This window comes from Zonotrichia leucophrys, chromosome 26 (genome assembly GCF_028769735.1).
Source record: "Zonotrichia leucophrys gambelii isolate GWCS_2022_RI chromosome 26, RI_Zleu_2.0, whole genome shotgun sequence".
NCBI classification, from domain to species: domain Eukaryota; kingdom Metazoa; phylum Chordata; class Aves; order Passeriformes; family Passerellidae; genus Zonotrichia; species Zonotrichia leucophrys.
The window spans coordinates 1,077,220-1,089,715 of NC_088195.1; the positions used below are offsets into that span (position 1 = coordinate 1,077,220).

The window sequence follows — 12,496 nt, forward strand, 5'->3', positions numbered from 1 at the left end:
TTTACACTGAAAGCACATCCTTAGTTTTGGCATTAAAGCTGCAGGTGAAGTCACAAACTGGGTCAGTCTTTAGCCTCTGTTTAGCAGCTGCTGGACTGAGGAGATTTCAGATTCATTCAGCTCCTGAACTGTCAGCAGTGACCCAGGGAGCAGCAGAACCTTTGATCCAAAGGGATCACTCCCAGTGCTGACTGGTATTACCAAAAACTAACACCAGAACAGTTACAGGATTCCCATAACTCCACCAGGTGCACCCTGGAATTCATTTTAATTACAGTGTGTTGTTTAGTGTGTATTTTCTAACCAAAAATGAAATATTAGTTAGTGTGGATTTTGATTCTGCAGTCCACTAACAGCAACTTTACAATACTTAAATACACAAGAATTAAAATTCACAATGATATTCTTATGTATGTCCCCAGTTCTTGAACAACTCCTGTTTTGCCAAACCTCAGTGCTATTGCTCCAAGGCTCTAAGGAGTTCCTTATTCCCTAAGAAAACCTCCAGAATTCCCAGTGTTTTGACACACCAGACCAGTAATTTCTCTTATCATGTGTAAAGGTAAGATTGGAATGAAGAATTCTACTCTATCTCCTGATTCATTTTTTCTCTCCAAAAATCAAGCCAGAAAACAGATCCTATCTTAATGAGAACCATCTTTCTTCAGAGTGAAGATGACATTCCTTAATCTTATACATTATTTTGGAATAAACGCCAAGCTTAACATTCATATAAAAACTCACCAAAAACACTGAAAATTTACCTGTCTTTTACAAGTCAATAAAATCAAGATTATGCACATGAAAAGACTTTTGCATTAAGCTGGAATAAGAGAACCCATCACCTCCTCAGAATCTGTGCAAAGGAGAAAAGCAACAAGAAAAAAAAAAAAAAGAAGATAAGAAGATACTGATTTAAAAAAAATATTTGTAGTTCCAGCTCTGTTGAGATAGGAATGCCAAAATACTGGCAAGGAAAAGTCAAACTGAGCTGTCCTGACTGCAAAGTGCTCAGTTCAAACAAGGCAGGAAGAACCAGATTTTGGAAAAGCCCATTTGACCCTACACAAGTGCAGGAAGAACCCCAACATTCAACACATGCATCTCACTGGAGTGAGGTTAAAATACAGGAGAGGACATCAGCTTCAAAGCAACTGAATTTTGATTCTTTTCAGGGCTACAGAACTCTGGATTTGAAAAAGAAATCACCTTTTCATAAGAAGGTTTCAAATGTTCCTTGTTTGACCCTTCATTAATCCTCTTCTAGAAAGCAAAAATGCACAGGAATCAGTAATTGTGAGATGTGATCTGGTTTTCTCTGAAGGGATGCACAACTACCTTTAGAGTTTCAGTGCCCACAGGTGGTTCCAGCTTCTAATTACAGGGAATTAAACTATTAGCTAAGAAAAGTAACTCACCACTGGGATGGGTGCAGACATTCTTCTGAGTATTGTAGGCAATATGCTACTCATTCTTCAAACACAACACCAAGAAATGTGATTTAAATCATTGGAAGCTTTTAGTGACACTGCTAAATGATAATTCTCTCTATATGATATCCTGTTCTCCCAAAATAAATGAAAAGTTAAAGATATTCTTTCCTACAGGAAGCCAAGGTTCCCAGCTAGATGGATTCCACACTCCTGAAATTCCAAGCAAAGCACAATAAAAAAAGACACTTCAGCTGCATTGCAAAAAGTCCAAATGAAGTGGAAAGTTATACCTTTTCATTATTTCATTTGTGCAGTTTCTTCCATCTCAGCTGGGACATTAGTTTTTAAAATACAAATTTCCTTGCAACTCTCATCAACTGTGTACGAGCTGAACAGCAGAAAGGGAGAAAGGTCTAATTGAATGTCCCATCCAAGGGCATTTCACACACAAGAAACAGAGGCCAAGGAAAGATCTGCTGCCATTTGGAGGCTACAAACTGCAAGGATCAGGGCTGGAAGCACAACAACAAAGGCTCAGCTGCATCAGGAACTCAGAACACTAAACAGGGAGATGGAGGCTTTCATAAAAGGAGATTAGATCAGGGTTTTCAGACAAGAAAGAGCTTTAACAGTCAGATGTTCAGAGAGGAAGATGAAGGGAAGCACTAGGCACAATAAGGCTTTTCATGCTGTCAGATATTCAGGAATGTCACAGAGTTTAATTTTTGATGATGCTGCTTTAGATCCCTCCTGCTCTCTGTGCCCTGAGAAGTCTCCCCACGGGTGAAGGCAGCAAGTGCTGCCCTGAACTGCCAGAGCTCTCCTTGGGCCCATCCAGGCTGCAGAATATCCAAGTACTGAATAAAAGCAGTGGCTCAAAAGCATCAAATTGCTCAGAGCACACTCTGGCCCTTGGATTGATACTCCACTGCTCATTTTAAAGCTAAAACCTCACTGGTTATAAATCCCCTTCAGGGCTCTCCAAGTCCTCTGTGTGGACTTCATTACAAATATGAACCACAGGAATATTCCCTCTGGTTTGCTTCATTTAAAGCATCCCTCCCTTTGTGTCATGTACTCCAGATAAATCCCAACAGATTCTGGAAAAAGACAACACTGATGAGATGCTCATCCTGACATTCCATGTGTACCACCTAACCTGCTCTGGACTGTCAGTGTTTTGCATTTTACAAAATATTTCCCTGACAAAAAGTTTTTTTCCAGAAGATAAAATCAGACATCACAGCAAAAAGCAATGCACAAAGAGGAATTTAAATCTCCTGCCTCTCCATCAAAAACCACACATAAACCCCAGTTGTTTTGAAGATAAACTTTAAAACACCCTACATGTCTCATCAAAAACAGAACACTAATTGCTTGTGCACAAATCTAGCATTTTACAGTTGATTTTGCAAGTCTTTACCATAGGGACACCAACATTGGGGCTGAAGGAGGAGAATAAAAACCTGAAAACCTTCTGGCAGCACAAGCCCATAGAACCAAGACTCCCCCTGGCTTTAGGAGATAAACTGATATGTTTGAAGCAGATGGACAAAATACTTTCCTTGGCAAGTGGACACTGCCAAACACAGGCTTGAGAACAGGGCTCCTCCTTCCTTGAAATTAGTGCAAGTGTTAATTAGCAGCTTAGCTGAACAGCAGATCCAAAACCAAAGACAAATTCATGGTTAGGCTTTAGCTCCCATCAGCTGCTGGGAGGAGCTCACACAAAAATCAGACATTTGAAAAAGAAAGGGCACACAAAGCTCAAGAAACTTAAACATCAGCACGGCTTTGGCTCAGTCATTTGGAAACTTGCAGGATTAACAAAAAGGAAGTTACTCACCCATTCTGTGAGAAGAATTTCTTGTAGATCCAGAAGGCTCCCAGGAGCACCACAGCTATCACAATCACTTTAGGAAGAAATAAAAAAAAGCACCTTAGAGTGATAAAGATCAGCTCCAGCTCACAAAAGAGCAACAAAACTTTTACAGAAATAGCCTTATTTTCATCTACAGGTCTATCCCACCTCTACCCCCCTAAAAAAAAAACCCACAACCCAACTTATTTATGGAATGAGCCATGTAAATGAAATATTTGATTCTTCAAGATAGTTCAGCTCAGAACCACAGACCACCAAGATGGCAAAACCCCACCAGCTCAGAAACTAAAACAGGAATGACAAGGCCCCAACATTTTTTACAAGTTTATACAAATCTGGGTAACAAAGGCAAGGACAGAGGATGGACTGAATATTTCTGTTCACTGGCAGAGTGATGTACTCACACCTCCAGCAAACCCAAGCTCTGAAATTTATCCAAGTGGCCACGTTGTTGCAAGCTGCCTTTGAAATGTGACCTCACCACACGAGAAAATACACATTTCCCACTAAATTAAACTGTAATAGCTAAGCAATCTTGTTTTGAATCATGCAGCTTTAACCAGAACTCCAAAATCACCCTATTGCAGTCCCAGGTGAATGGAATCAAAAATGGACTTTCACATAAAAAATAGAATTTGTATTGTATTTTTTAAGGTTTTAGAAAATACTTACCACAGATGATGGCTATAATATATCCACCTAAAAACAGAAGGAATCAGTATCACAAGAGGAACACAGATGCTTCTTGCTCAAATATTATTATCAAAATATTCACAGAGCTATTTCAAGTCAAGTACTTCTATCAACACAATCTTTGAGGCAGACTAATTTAAATAATAATATTTAACTTAGAATATGAATATTTTAATTAATTTTAGCAAACCCGATTTTTCCCATTAAAATAAAGAAGGAAGCTGCATTAAATCATTTCTCCTGAATACAGAAGGACTGTTTTCTGAGCTGTATTTTCACCTAGTGGAGATTTTGCAGCCCATACTTACTGAGCTGGCAGGTTGGCACAGCTGGCACCCACTGGTTGTTCCCAATGTACTGAATCCGAGCCTCCCCATTCAAGGTGTACCCCGGGTAACATTCAAAGGTAATGAAATCCCCCACAGAGTAGGAAGGTTTTTCTCCATCTATCACCCTCCCATAACTTATGACTGGTGTGGAACCAGAACCTTCAGACTCACCTGGAAAGAAAAGGGGGGAGAAAATAATAATAAATGTATTTCTACATCAGAGATAAAAATCTTGTCAGTCTGCTCCCGATTTTAGCAATTTTACTCGCAGGCAGAGTGCTCCTTTTGCACAGGCAGGTTTGCCTGGGATCAGGACCCCCATACTCACTGAGCTGGCAGGTTGGCACAGCTGGCACCCACTGGTTGTTCCCAATGTACTGAATCCGAGCCTCCCCATGCAAGGTGTACCCCGGGTAACACTCAATGGTAATGAAATCCCCCACATGGTAGGAAGGTTTTTGTCCATCTATCACCCTCCCATAACTTATGACTGGTGTGGAACCAGAACCTTCAGACTCACCTGGAAAGAAAAGGGGGGAGAAAATAATAATAAATGTATTTCTACATCAGAGATCAAAATCTTGTCAGTCTGCTCCCGATTTTAGCAATTTTACTCGCAGGCACAGTGCTCCTTTTGCACAGGCAGGTTTGCCTGGGATCAGGACCCCCATACTTACTGAGCTGGCAGGTTGGCACAGCTGGCACCCACTGGTTGTTCCCAATGTACTGAATCCGAGCCTCCCCATGCAAGGTGTACCCCGGGTAACATTCAATGGTAATGAAATCCCCCACATGGTAGGAAGGTTTTTCTCCTTCTATCACTCTCCCATGACTTATGACTGGTGTGGAACCAGAACCTTCAGACTCACCTGGAAAGAAAAGGGGGGAGAAAAAAAAAATGTATTACTAGATCAGATATTTAAATCTTGTCAGTCTGCTCCTGATTTTAGCAATTTTACTCACAGGAACAGTGCTGTAAAGCACCCCAGGAACTCTGTTCTTGACAGGTCACTGTCACCTCTGCAGAGCCATCAGGGAAGGAGCAGCCAGCATTGCACCTGATCTGCACAGCCTCTCCTTTTGCATAGGCACCTTTGGCTGGAATCAGGGCCCCATTGGGGATCTTCGGGGCAAGACACATCTCTGGAGTAACTAATACAGGAATTTAAAACAAGTTCAGTGAGAATAAAGTTTATTTCACAACTCAGTAACTCATTCCACAAACACAAGTTGCCTTCATGTAAGAAAAATAGCTCAGCACATGTCCAAAGTTTACTTTACCCCAATTTTAAGTACAAATATTCCCCTTAGAAAACTTAAACACCACTGTAGACATTCATTAGGATGATACAATCCTATGATGAGGCAGCTCAGAAACCCTTACTGGTTCATTATTTCTGAGCTCTAGAAACATTTCTAGAAAGTAGGAGTTGAAGAGCTGCATAAAAAACCACACACACAAAGACTTCCACTACTCCAATGATACTACAGCTTTGCTCACTGTGCATACTCCTAATTCCCTGTATCAAATATTTTCCCCTGTATTCCATATCTTTTCTCCTGCCTTCACCCATGAAATCACTACAACACCAGGATGCTCTATTTTAGCTAACAAAAGAAAAGGGAATATTACAGAAAGTCTTACGTTTCTCACAGGTTGGTTGTGGAGGAACCCAGATGTTATTTGCTTCACAGGTAATTACCTGTGCTCCAACCATGAAATAGCCTTGATTACACTCAAACACAACTGAGTCCTTGTATCTGTAGGGAAGTCCAAATCCAGACATTTTTCTCCCATTTTCAACTCTGGGGTCTTCACATTTGACCACTGAAAGAGGCAAAACATTTGTTAACACAAACATGTGTTAATAAATGAAAACAAAGCTTGGACACATTTGTTAACACAAACATTTGTTACCAATGAAAACAAAGCTTGGAAACATCTGTTAACACAAGTATGGCAAACACAACATCCTTTTCCCTACGTGCCAATTTCCACAAGTTGTTTTGGAGAAGCTTTGTAGAAACATTGATTCCTGCACTTCCACAGGGGCTGTTTTTAGGAACAGGATTCTTCCTTAGCTTTTTACAAGTCCTATCCAGCCCCCACATCCTTGCCCTTGACACAGTTTTTCTCCAGGATTTGTGGTCTCCCAGTTCCCTCCCTTTGGCCTTGCCACTTCTACCAACAAGACACTCAATTTTTTCAGGTATTTTTCAAGCTTTAACTTAAATTTTAGCAATATTCTATTCATAATTCATCCATATCCACCATGCTGATGTAATCTCACTGGAACTGCACCAAACTTTGTACCACAGCATTTTTTCCTTCTTTCCTAGAGGCAAAGTCCATTCTCCCCACCCCACTTCCAAGGAAAGGGCCAGACACTGTAAAAAAAATAGAAAAATTCCAATAACCTCGACATTCTGGAGGTGGCCCACTCCAAACTCCGTTTGAGTTTGCATCAGATGTGCAGTAAATGGTGTCTGAGCCAATGAGGGAGAAGGGATCGCTGTCCTTGGGGACATCCAGGCACCTGTAGGTCACGGAGCTCTGGTACACGTAGCTGCCTCTCTCCTCGTACTCCCCGTTGGCTATTTGGGGAGGTGGCTCACAAGGAATTACTGGAAATAAAGCACAAAAATTGGTCAGATTGGTTTTGCTGGGTTAGCTGGTTCACCTCAAAGAGCAAACCTTGGGTTTTCAGTCATTTCACTGAAAATCTGACACAGCCACTCGAAGTCAAGCTACAGAACCTCAGCTTCAACATGAGATAATAATATGAGATAATATGATTTTAATAGGAGATAATTACCACTAACACTGACATTTTTCAGTGGTCAATCATCAGGCATAACCCAAGTAGTTAAGGAAAAAATGATCCCTGCTTTCCCATCATTTTTTATACTGGAAAGTTATACTGGTGGCACAGCTGTTTGTAAATGAACTACCCCATCTGAACAGAAAATCAAACACAGCAGTAATTTACTTACTTTCACAGTAAGGCAGAGTTCCACTCCAGTCAACACCTCCATTCTTGATATCACAGGAAATCTCTTCCTTACCTATTAATCTGTATCTAGACAGGTAAAAATTTTGAAGAAGTGAAATTTAAATTTCTCATTTCCCCAACAAGCACCAAAAAATTGTGCTTATCAATAATTCTGTTCTGTGATTACAGGGACATAACACAACAAGGTTTTGTTGTAATGAGAATAGAATCTTGCTTATTTTGCTGCCAGTCTCACTTTGAAAACAAAACAGAAACAAAAGAGAAATCACTAAGGAACTGTGGAAGTCTTACAATTTTTAGAAATATCCTCTAATATTAAAGTCCTAAAATTACTGATACTCAAGGAAAAGATAAAAAAAAAACCTCCTTAGTGTTGTTGACTTAATTATTCAATAACGAAGGATGATGAATATATATCTACCCCCTCTGCCACAGGAGCATTAAAAGAAGTCACCAGAGGTAACACTGCAGTTCTGCAGAATCTCACTAAAAAACTCAGGGTTAATGCAAAGAGTAATTAAACCACGGAATCAAATTAAATTTTGCGGCAATTTCATTTCCTACAGGTAGAATTCAGACTTCAGATCAGAACTGGAACAGAAAATTTGGGTTTATTTCAAATCTGGTGTAAACATAAAAAAAAAAATCATTAACTTCAGCAAAACACTTACCCTTCATTACAACGAAATGTCAATTTTGAACCAAATGTAAGATCTCTTGCATCAAAATAACCATTTTCCAAGGGTCCTGGGTATTTACATTTTCTTGCTGGGGGGGAAGAAAAAGAAAAGAAAAAATTCTACATTTTTGTAGTTACATACAAAGACAAAATCTTTAGCACTTACTGCTCTTACCCACAGCAGCGTTTTCCAAGCTTCATTTAAAATATGGCAAAACCCTAATTCCCACTTGCAAAGCCACTGAAACTGGTAAATATCAGTAGGAAAAAAGGGGTACAAAAACTTACCTGTACAGAAAACGCTTGTTTGTGACCACTGCAAGTTATTACCACATGTCCAGGTCAGCGACTTCCCTGGGACCCTAATGTATCCTGGCCGGCAGGTGAAGGAGATTTTGGTCCCAGGTGGAAAATCTTGGCGATCCCTGGAGCTCTCGTCGAGCTCTGCATTCTGCTGCCGCTCTGGCTTGGGACACGAGCCTGGCAGGGGAGGGAAAAAACAACACATCACCTTAGCGACAAGAAGAGAAACACACCGAGGTGAAACAGCACAGGAGACAGAATCATTCAAGAGCTCTTAAGGATATATTTAAGTCGTTCCCAGTTTTTGATTTAGGTTTTAACAGCGTGCAGCGTCCAGCTCTATACGTGTATAGGGTTACTCATTGTTTCTTCAAGTTCTTTAGTCATTCTACCCAGACAATGCACTTCCTTCTAGATCCTATTTTCAGATTTTTGTCTGTTTGCCTTTATTTTGTAGTTAAACGCACGACTTCACTCACTGTACACCCATTTCGTTTGCTGCATGAAAAACAAACAAGCCAGCCCCACTCACAGAGCTCATTGTCCCTTCTTAGGGAAAAGGCAAGCGGGTGTAAGGGACAGAAAGCCGAGTTTAGAACCGGCTCCAAGGCCGGGCTGGAGGGAGGCTCAGCGGCAGGTGTCCCTGCCCAGGGCACGGTGGAACGGGATGCGCTTGGAGGTCTCTCCGCACCCGAACAATGCCACAATTCCCTCGAGTCAAACCCGCCCAAACCCTCGCGGCTGCACCATCGCCCTTAGAGCCATTTCCTTCCTTCCTGCCAGCCTCGCCCCCCGGCAGGCCCTGAGAGCACCCTCGGCACCGCGGGCACCGGAGCGGGGAGCAGGGCACGGGCACCATCGCGATCCCAAACCCGATTCCCATCCCCATCCTGATCCCGACCCCGTTCCCGATCCCTCCTCCCAGCCGCGGCCCCCCGAGGGCTGCGCACCGCGCCCGCCGCTCCGAGCGCCCCTTCCCCACCGGCACCGCCCGCTCGGGGCAGCAAAGAGCGAGCGGCCGCTGTCTCACCCTGAGCCCGGGCTCCGCCGAGCTGCCACAGCAGCAGCACGAACAGCAGCGCTGGCGGCACCGAGAGCCGCCCCATGCCCGCAGCGGGGCCGCGGCTGCGGCCGCTCCGCTCCCTCCCGGCGCCGCCGGAGACGCAGCGCGGGGCCGGGTGCGCATGCGCGGCCCGCCCCCAGCGCGGCGCCGCCGCCATGGCCGGGCCCGCCCGCCGGGGCCCCTCTCGCCGGGGCCCCTCTCGCCGGGACAGCTCGGGCCGCTGTTCGGTCCGGGATCGCTGACAATCCCCGGACCGAGCTCGCCGTGCCGGTGTCACACACAGGACTGCAGGGTAGGGCGGATTCCAGGCACAGCCCCTGTGTTGTCATGAGTTAATTGCCACGCTAATGACGCAGTCCCGGCTCGGTTCAACGCATGCTCGGGAAGGCTCTGGTTGAACCCAAAGTGTTATTTTTAGCGGGGTAATAATCACTGGTCAGCTGAAGAATACATCGGCCTTAAGTGTTTTGCCAGATGTACGCATCAGCATCTTCATTTACTTCATCCTTAAAGATAGTTCATTCGAGGATACCCTTGACTAAGGGATGCTCCTGCCTGCTCCTTTTTTTATTGATTAGGATTGAAAGTATACAAAGATCTTCCATCAAAGATCTTCCCTGACTTAAAGTAATCTTGGAATATGTGGACATATTCCTCATTTTACAACACCCTCAGCGCATAAGAGCCCTGGGTGCAAGGAGATTGAATCCTTTCCTGAGTGCCTCAAGGAAAGAGGGAAAAAAATCAAAGTATGTTTAGGTGCCACATTGGAACACCAACAGTGATAAATTAAACATAACAGCCAGCTCGGGATGGACAGCCCTGTGCAGCGCTGCTCTCCTTTGGAAGTTAAATTTTAAGTTAAATCCTGTTTGTGGTGGAGCAGCATTAAAATAGAACAGCCCAAAAATGTTAAAAAAAACCTAAGCAGAAAAGACTTAAAGTTCTGGGTAGGTGTAAAAGAAGACACAGAATTGTCATCATCAGCTTTTATTAGGTTAAGCATTGGTAGAGGAACACTGCACATAAGCGTTGCTGGAAGGAAATAAACATGTAAATACAGCTGTAATTAAGACATTAATTAACATATGGTTTCTCCCACATTTGTTCAGGTATGTTTTGGTGGGCATAGGGAGACAGGGAATGGGGGTTATGGCCAGTGCATTATTGATTGTTTCTTCCTACAAAGGTTTGTGGTTATCCAGTTTTTTGGGGACAAAGGAGGTTATTCTGCATCAGGAGCAGTGCACAGAATTCCCTGCCAGGGAGCACCTGCACTGTGTGCAGTCTGAGCCTCACTAGATCCTTACAGTAACTGCAGAGAGCAGAACAGCATTGAAGATTTACAGTAAAATGTCCTTTTTTTCTGCACAGAATTCCAGTCTCCACGTGAGCGGCGCTGCCTCGCTGCAGGGAACGAGCCGGGTGCCTGGTCAGCCACAGCAGGGATGAGATCTCTTCCCAGCCTAGGAAAGAGATGATATCCTGGGGTTCAAATCAGGATTTCCTGGCTTTGTGCTGGTGTGTAGAGATTGCATCGCCACCCGGAGAGAGAGGAGGGAATTTCTGGGAAATGCTTTGTTTCAAAGGAATCACACAAAATTGATGTTGTTTGCATGTCCCACTTTGTAGGTGAGGTGCTGATAAACAGTGAAAATTCACTGCTGGCTGCAATAGAGCCACCATAGAAAATAGATTCACTTGTAAGTAAAAACACCATTTTAGTAAGTATGAAAGCAATAAAAACCCCAGGAACCAAGTTCAGTGTCCTTTTCTGACTCTGCTACTCCTGAGGCAGTTTTGCAGCTTTTTCATAATCTGTACAAATTAAAAGCGGCTTTAAGTGAGAAGCAAGGACTGGTCTGGAAGTCTGACCTGTGCACACCAACTATGCAGGCTGTGGAAAAGGAAAGACACACTTTGAGGGTGGTGTCAGAAAGAAAAATAGGATGTTTGAAAACCCAAATATGTTTAAAACATCTTCTATTCAGCAAAAGAAAATATTCTATCAGAAGACAAAAAGGAAAGAGGTTTCTAGTTGAATTATTGTATTAGGAAAATAGTCATTCAAGGAGACAATGCAGTCAGCAATATAAATAAATGACAGTGTAGTTATTGCAGCTCTAACTGATATTTTATGCTGAGGAATATAAATCCATACCTCCTATGGCAGACACGAGCCTTTGTGATCAGTGTCTGGGTTCAGGGGGGTTCTGTAATTATAGTTTTCATACGTATGATAATAGCTACGTGAAAAAGAAGAAAACAATGAATTGCCTTGTAAAAGAACACTTGGTTTGGTTTCCTTTAGGAAAGAGAGGCTTGAAATGAAATTACATAAGCACACTGTGAGTTCCAGGTTGTGTCATTTGCAACCTGAGCTGAAGATACAAAATTACAAGGCCCTGACACACTGAGGCAAAAATTTCAAGTGTATCAAGCCTATAAAGCTTGGGACTCGGCACCAAGGGACAGGAGCAAAAGAGCCAGAGCTGCCTTACCCTTCCTTATGCTTGGAAATGATTTTCCAGACAACAGCTGCCCCCAGGAGCAGCAGAACTGCTGCAGCCGCCACTCCTGAGGGAGAAGAGTGCAGGTTATTCTCACTGAGTAAAGTACACAAAATGCACAATAGGGTGTATCTGCCAAGTAAGCAGAGGGAGGCTGTGCCACTGTGCTGGGGACAAAAATATTTGTAAGCTGCTTACCTAAGCCTACTGACCCGGGCTTGGGGGACGCTGGAGAGAGGGAAAAAAGGAAAATCAGCAAACTGTTCTACCAAAATACAGCATTTCTCAGCTGTCCTTAATCAACACCAATAAACCGTTTAGAATCACAGGATGGTTTGGGTTGAAGGGACTCAAAGCTCATCCAGTTCCACCCCCCTGCCATGGGCAGGACACCTTCCACTGTCCCAGGCTGCTCCAAACCCCAGTGTCCAACCTGGCCTGGGCACTTCCAGGGAACCAGGGGCAGCCCCAGCTTCCCCATGCCAATGTCTCACTGCTAACACCCACAACACCAGGTTTCTGAAAACCACACCCCTGTACACTTCCTTATTTTAAAAATACAGCCAGACATTTGCATGTTTAAAATGCAT

At 43.2% G+C, this 12,496-nt stretch overlaps 1 protein-coding gene across 1 annotated transcript in view; it reads right to left on the reverse strand.

Moving 5' to 3' along the window:
• The window catches only part of CR1 (complement C3b/C4b receptor 1 (Knops blood group)), a 39,664-nt gene that overhangs the window by 1,867 nt on the left and 25,301 nt on the right, over nucleotides 1-12,496 (reverse strand). Inside the window, exons 47-63 of the mRNA XM_064732811.1 lie at nucleotides 12,105-12,134; nucleotides 11,898-11,973; nucleotides 10,705-10,862; nucleotides 10,422-10,431; nucleotides 9,364-9,713; nucleotides 8,319-8,510; nucleotides 8,023-8,119; nucleotides 7,332-7,417; nucleotides 6,756-6,962; nucleotides 5,983-6,165; nucleotides 5,301-5,489; nucleotides 5,015-5,206; nucleotides 4,666-4,857; nucleotides 4,317-4,508; nucleotides 3,988-4,014; nucleotides 3,280-3,346; nucleotides 1,724-1,821 (exon numbers count right to left, since the gene is read on the reverse strand). Of these exons, the coding sequence (XP_064588881.1) occupies nucleotides 1,731-1,821; nucleotides 3,280-3,346; nucleotides 3,988-4,014; nucleotides 4,317-4,508; nucleotides 4,666-4,857; nucleotides 5,015-5,206; nucleotides 5,301-5,489; nucleotides 5,983-6,165; nucleotides 6,756-6,962; nucleotides 7,332-7,417; nucleotides 8,023-8,119; nucleotides 8,319-8,510; nucleotides 9,364-9,713; nucleotides 10,422-10,431; nucleotides 10,705-10,862; nucleotides 11,898-11,973; nucleotides 12,105-12,134 (2,339 nt within the window). The 3' untranslated portion in view covers nucleotides 1,724-1,730. The remainder of the gene's footprint in view (nucleotides 1-1,723; nucleotides 1,822-3,279; nucleotides 3,347-3,987; nucleotides 4,015-4,316; nucleotides 4,509-4,665; nucleotides 4,858-5,014; nucleotides 5,207-5,300; nucleotides 5,490-5,982; nucleotides 6,166-6,755; nucleotides 6,963-7,331; nucleotides 7,418-8,022; nucleotides 8,120-8,318; nucleotides 8,511-9,363; nucleotides 9,714-10,421; nucleotides 10,432-10,704; nucleotides 10,863-11,897; nucleotides 11,974-12,104; nucleotides 12,135-12,496) is intronic.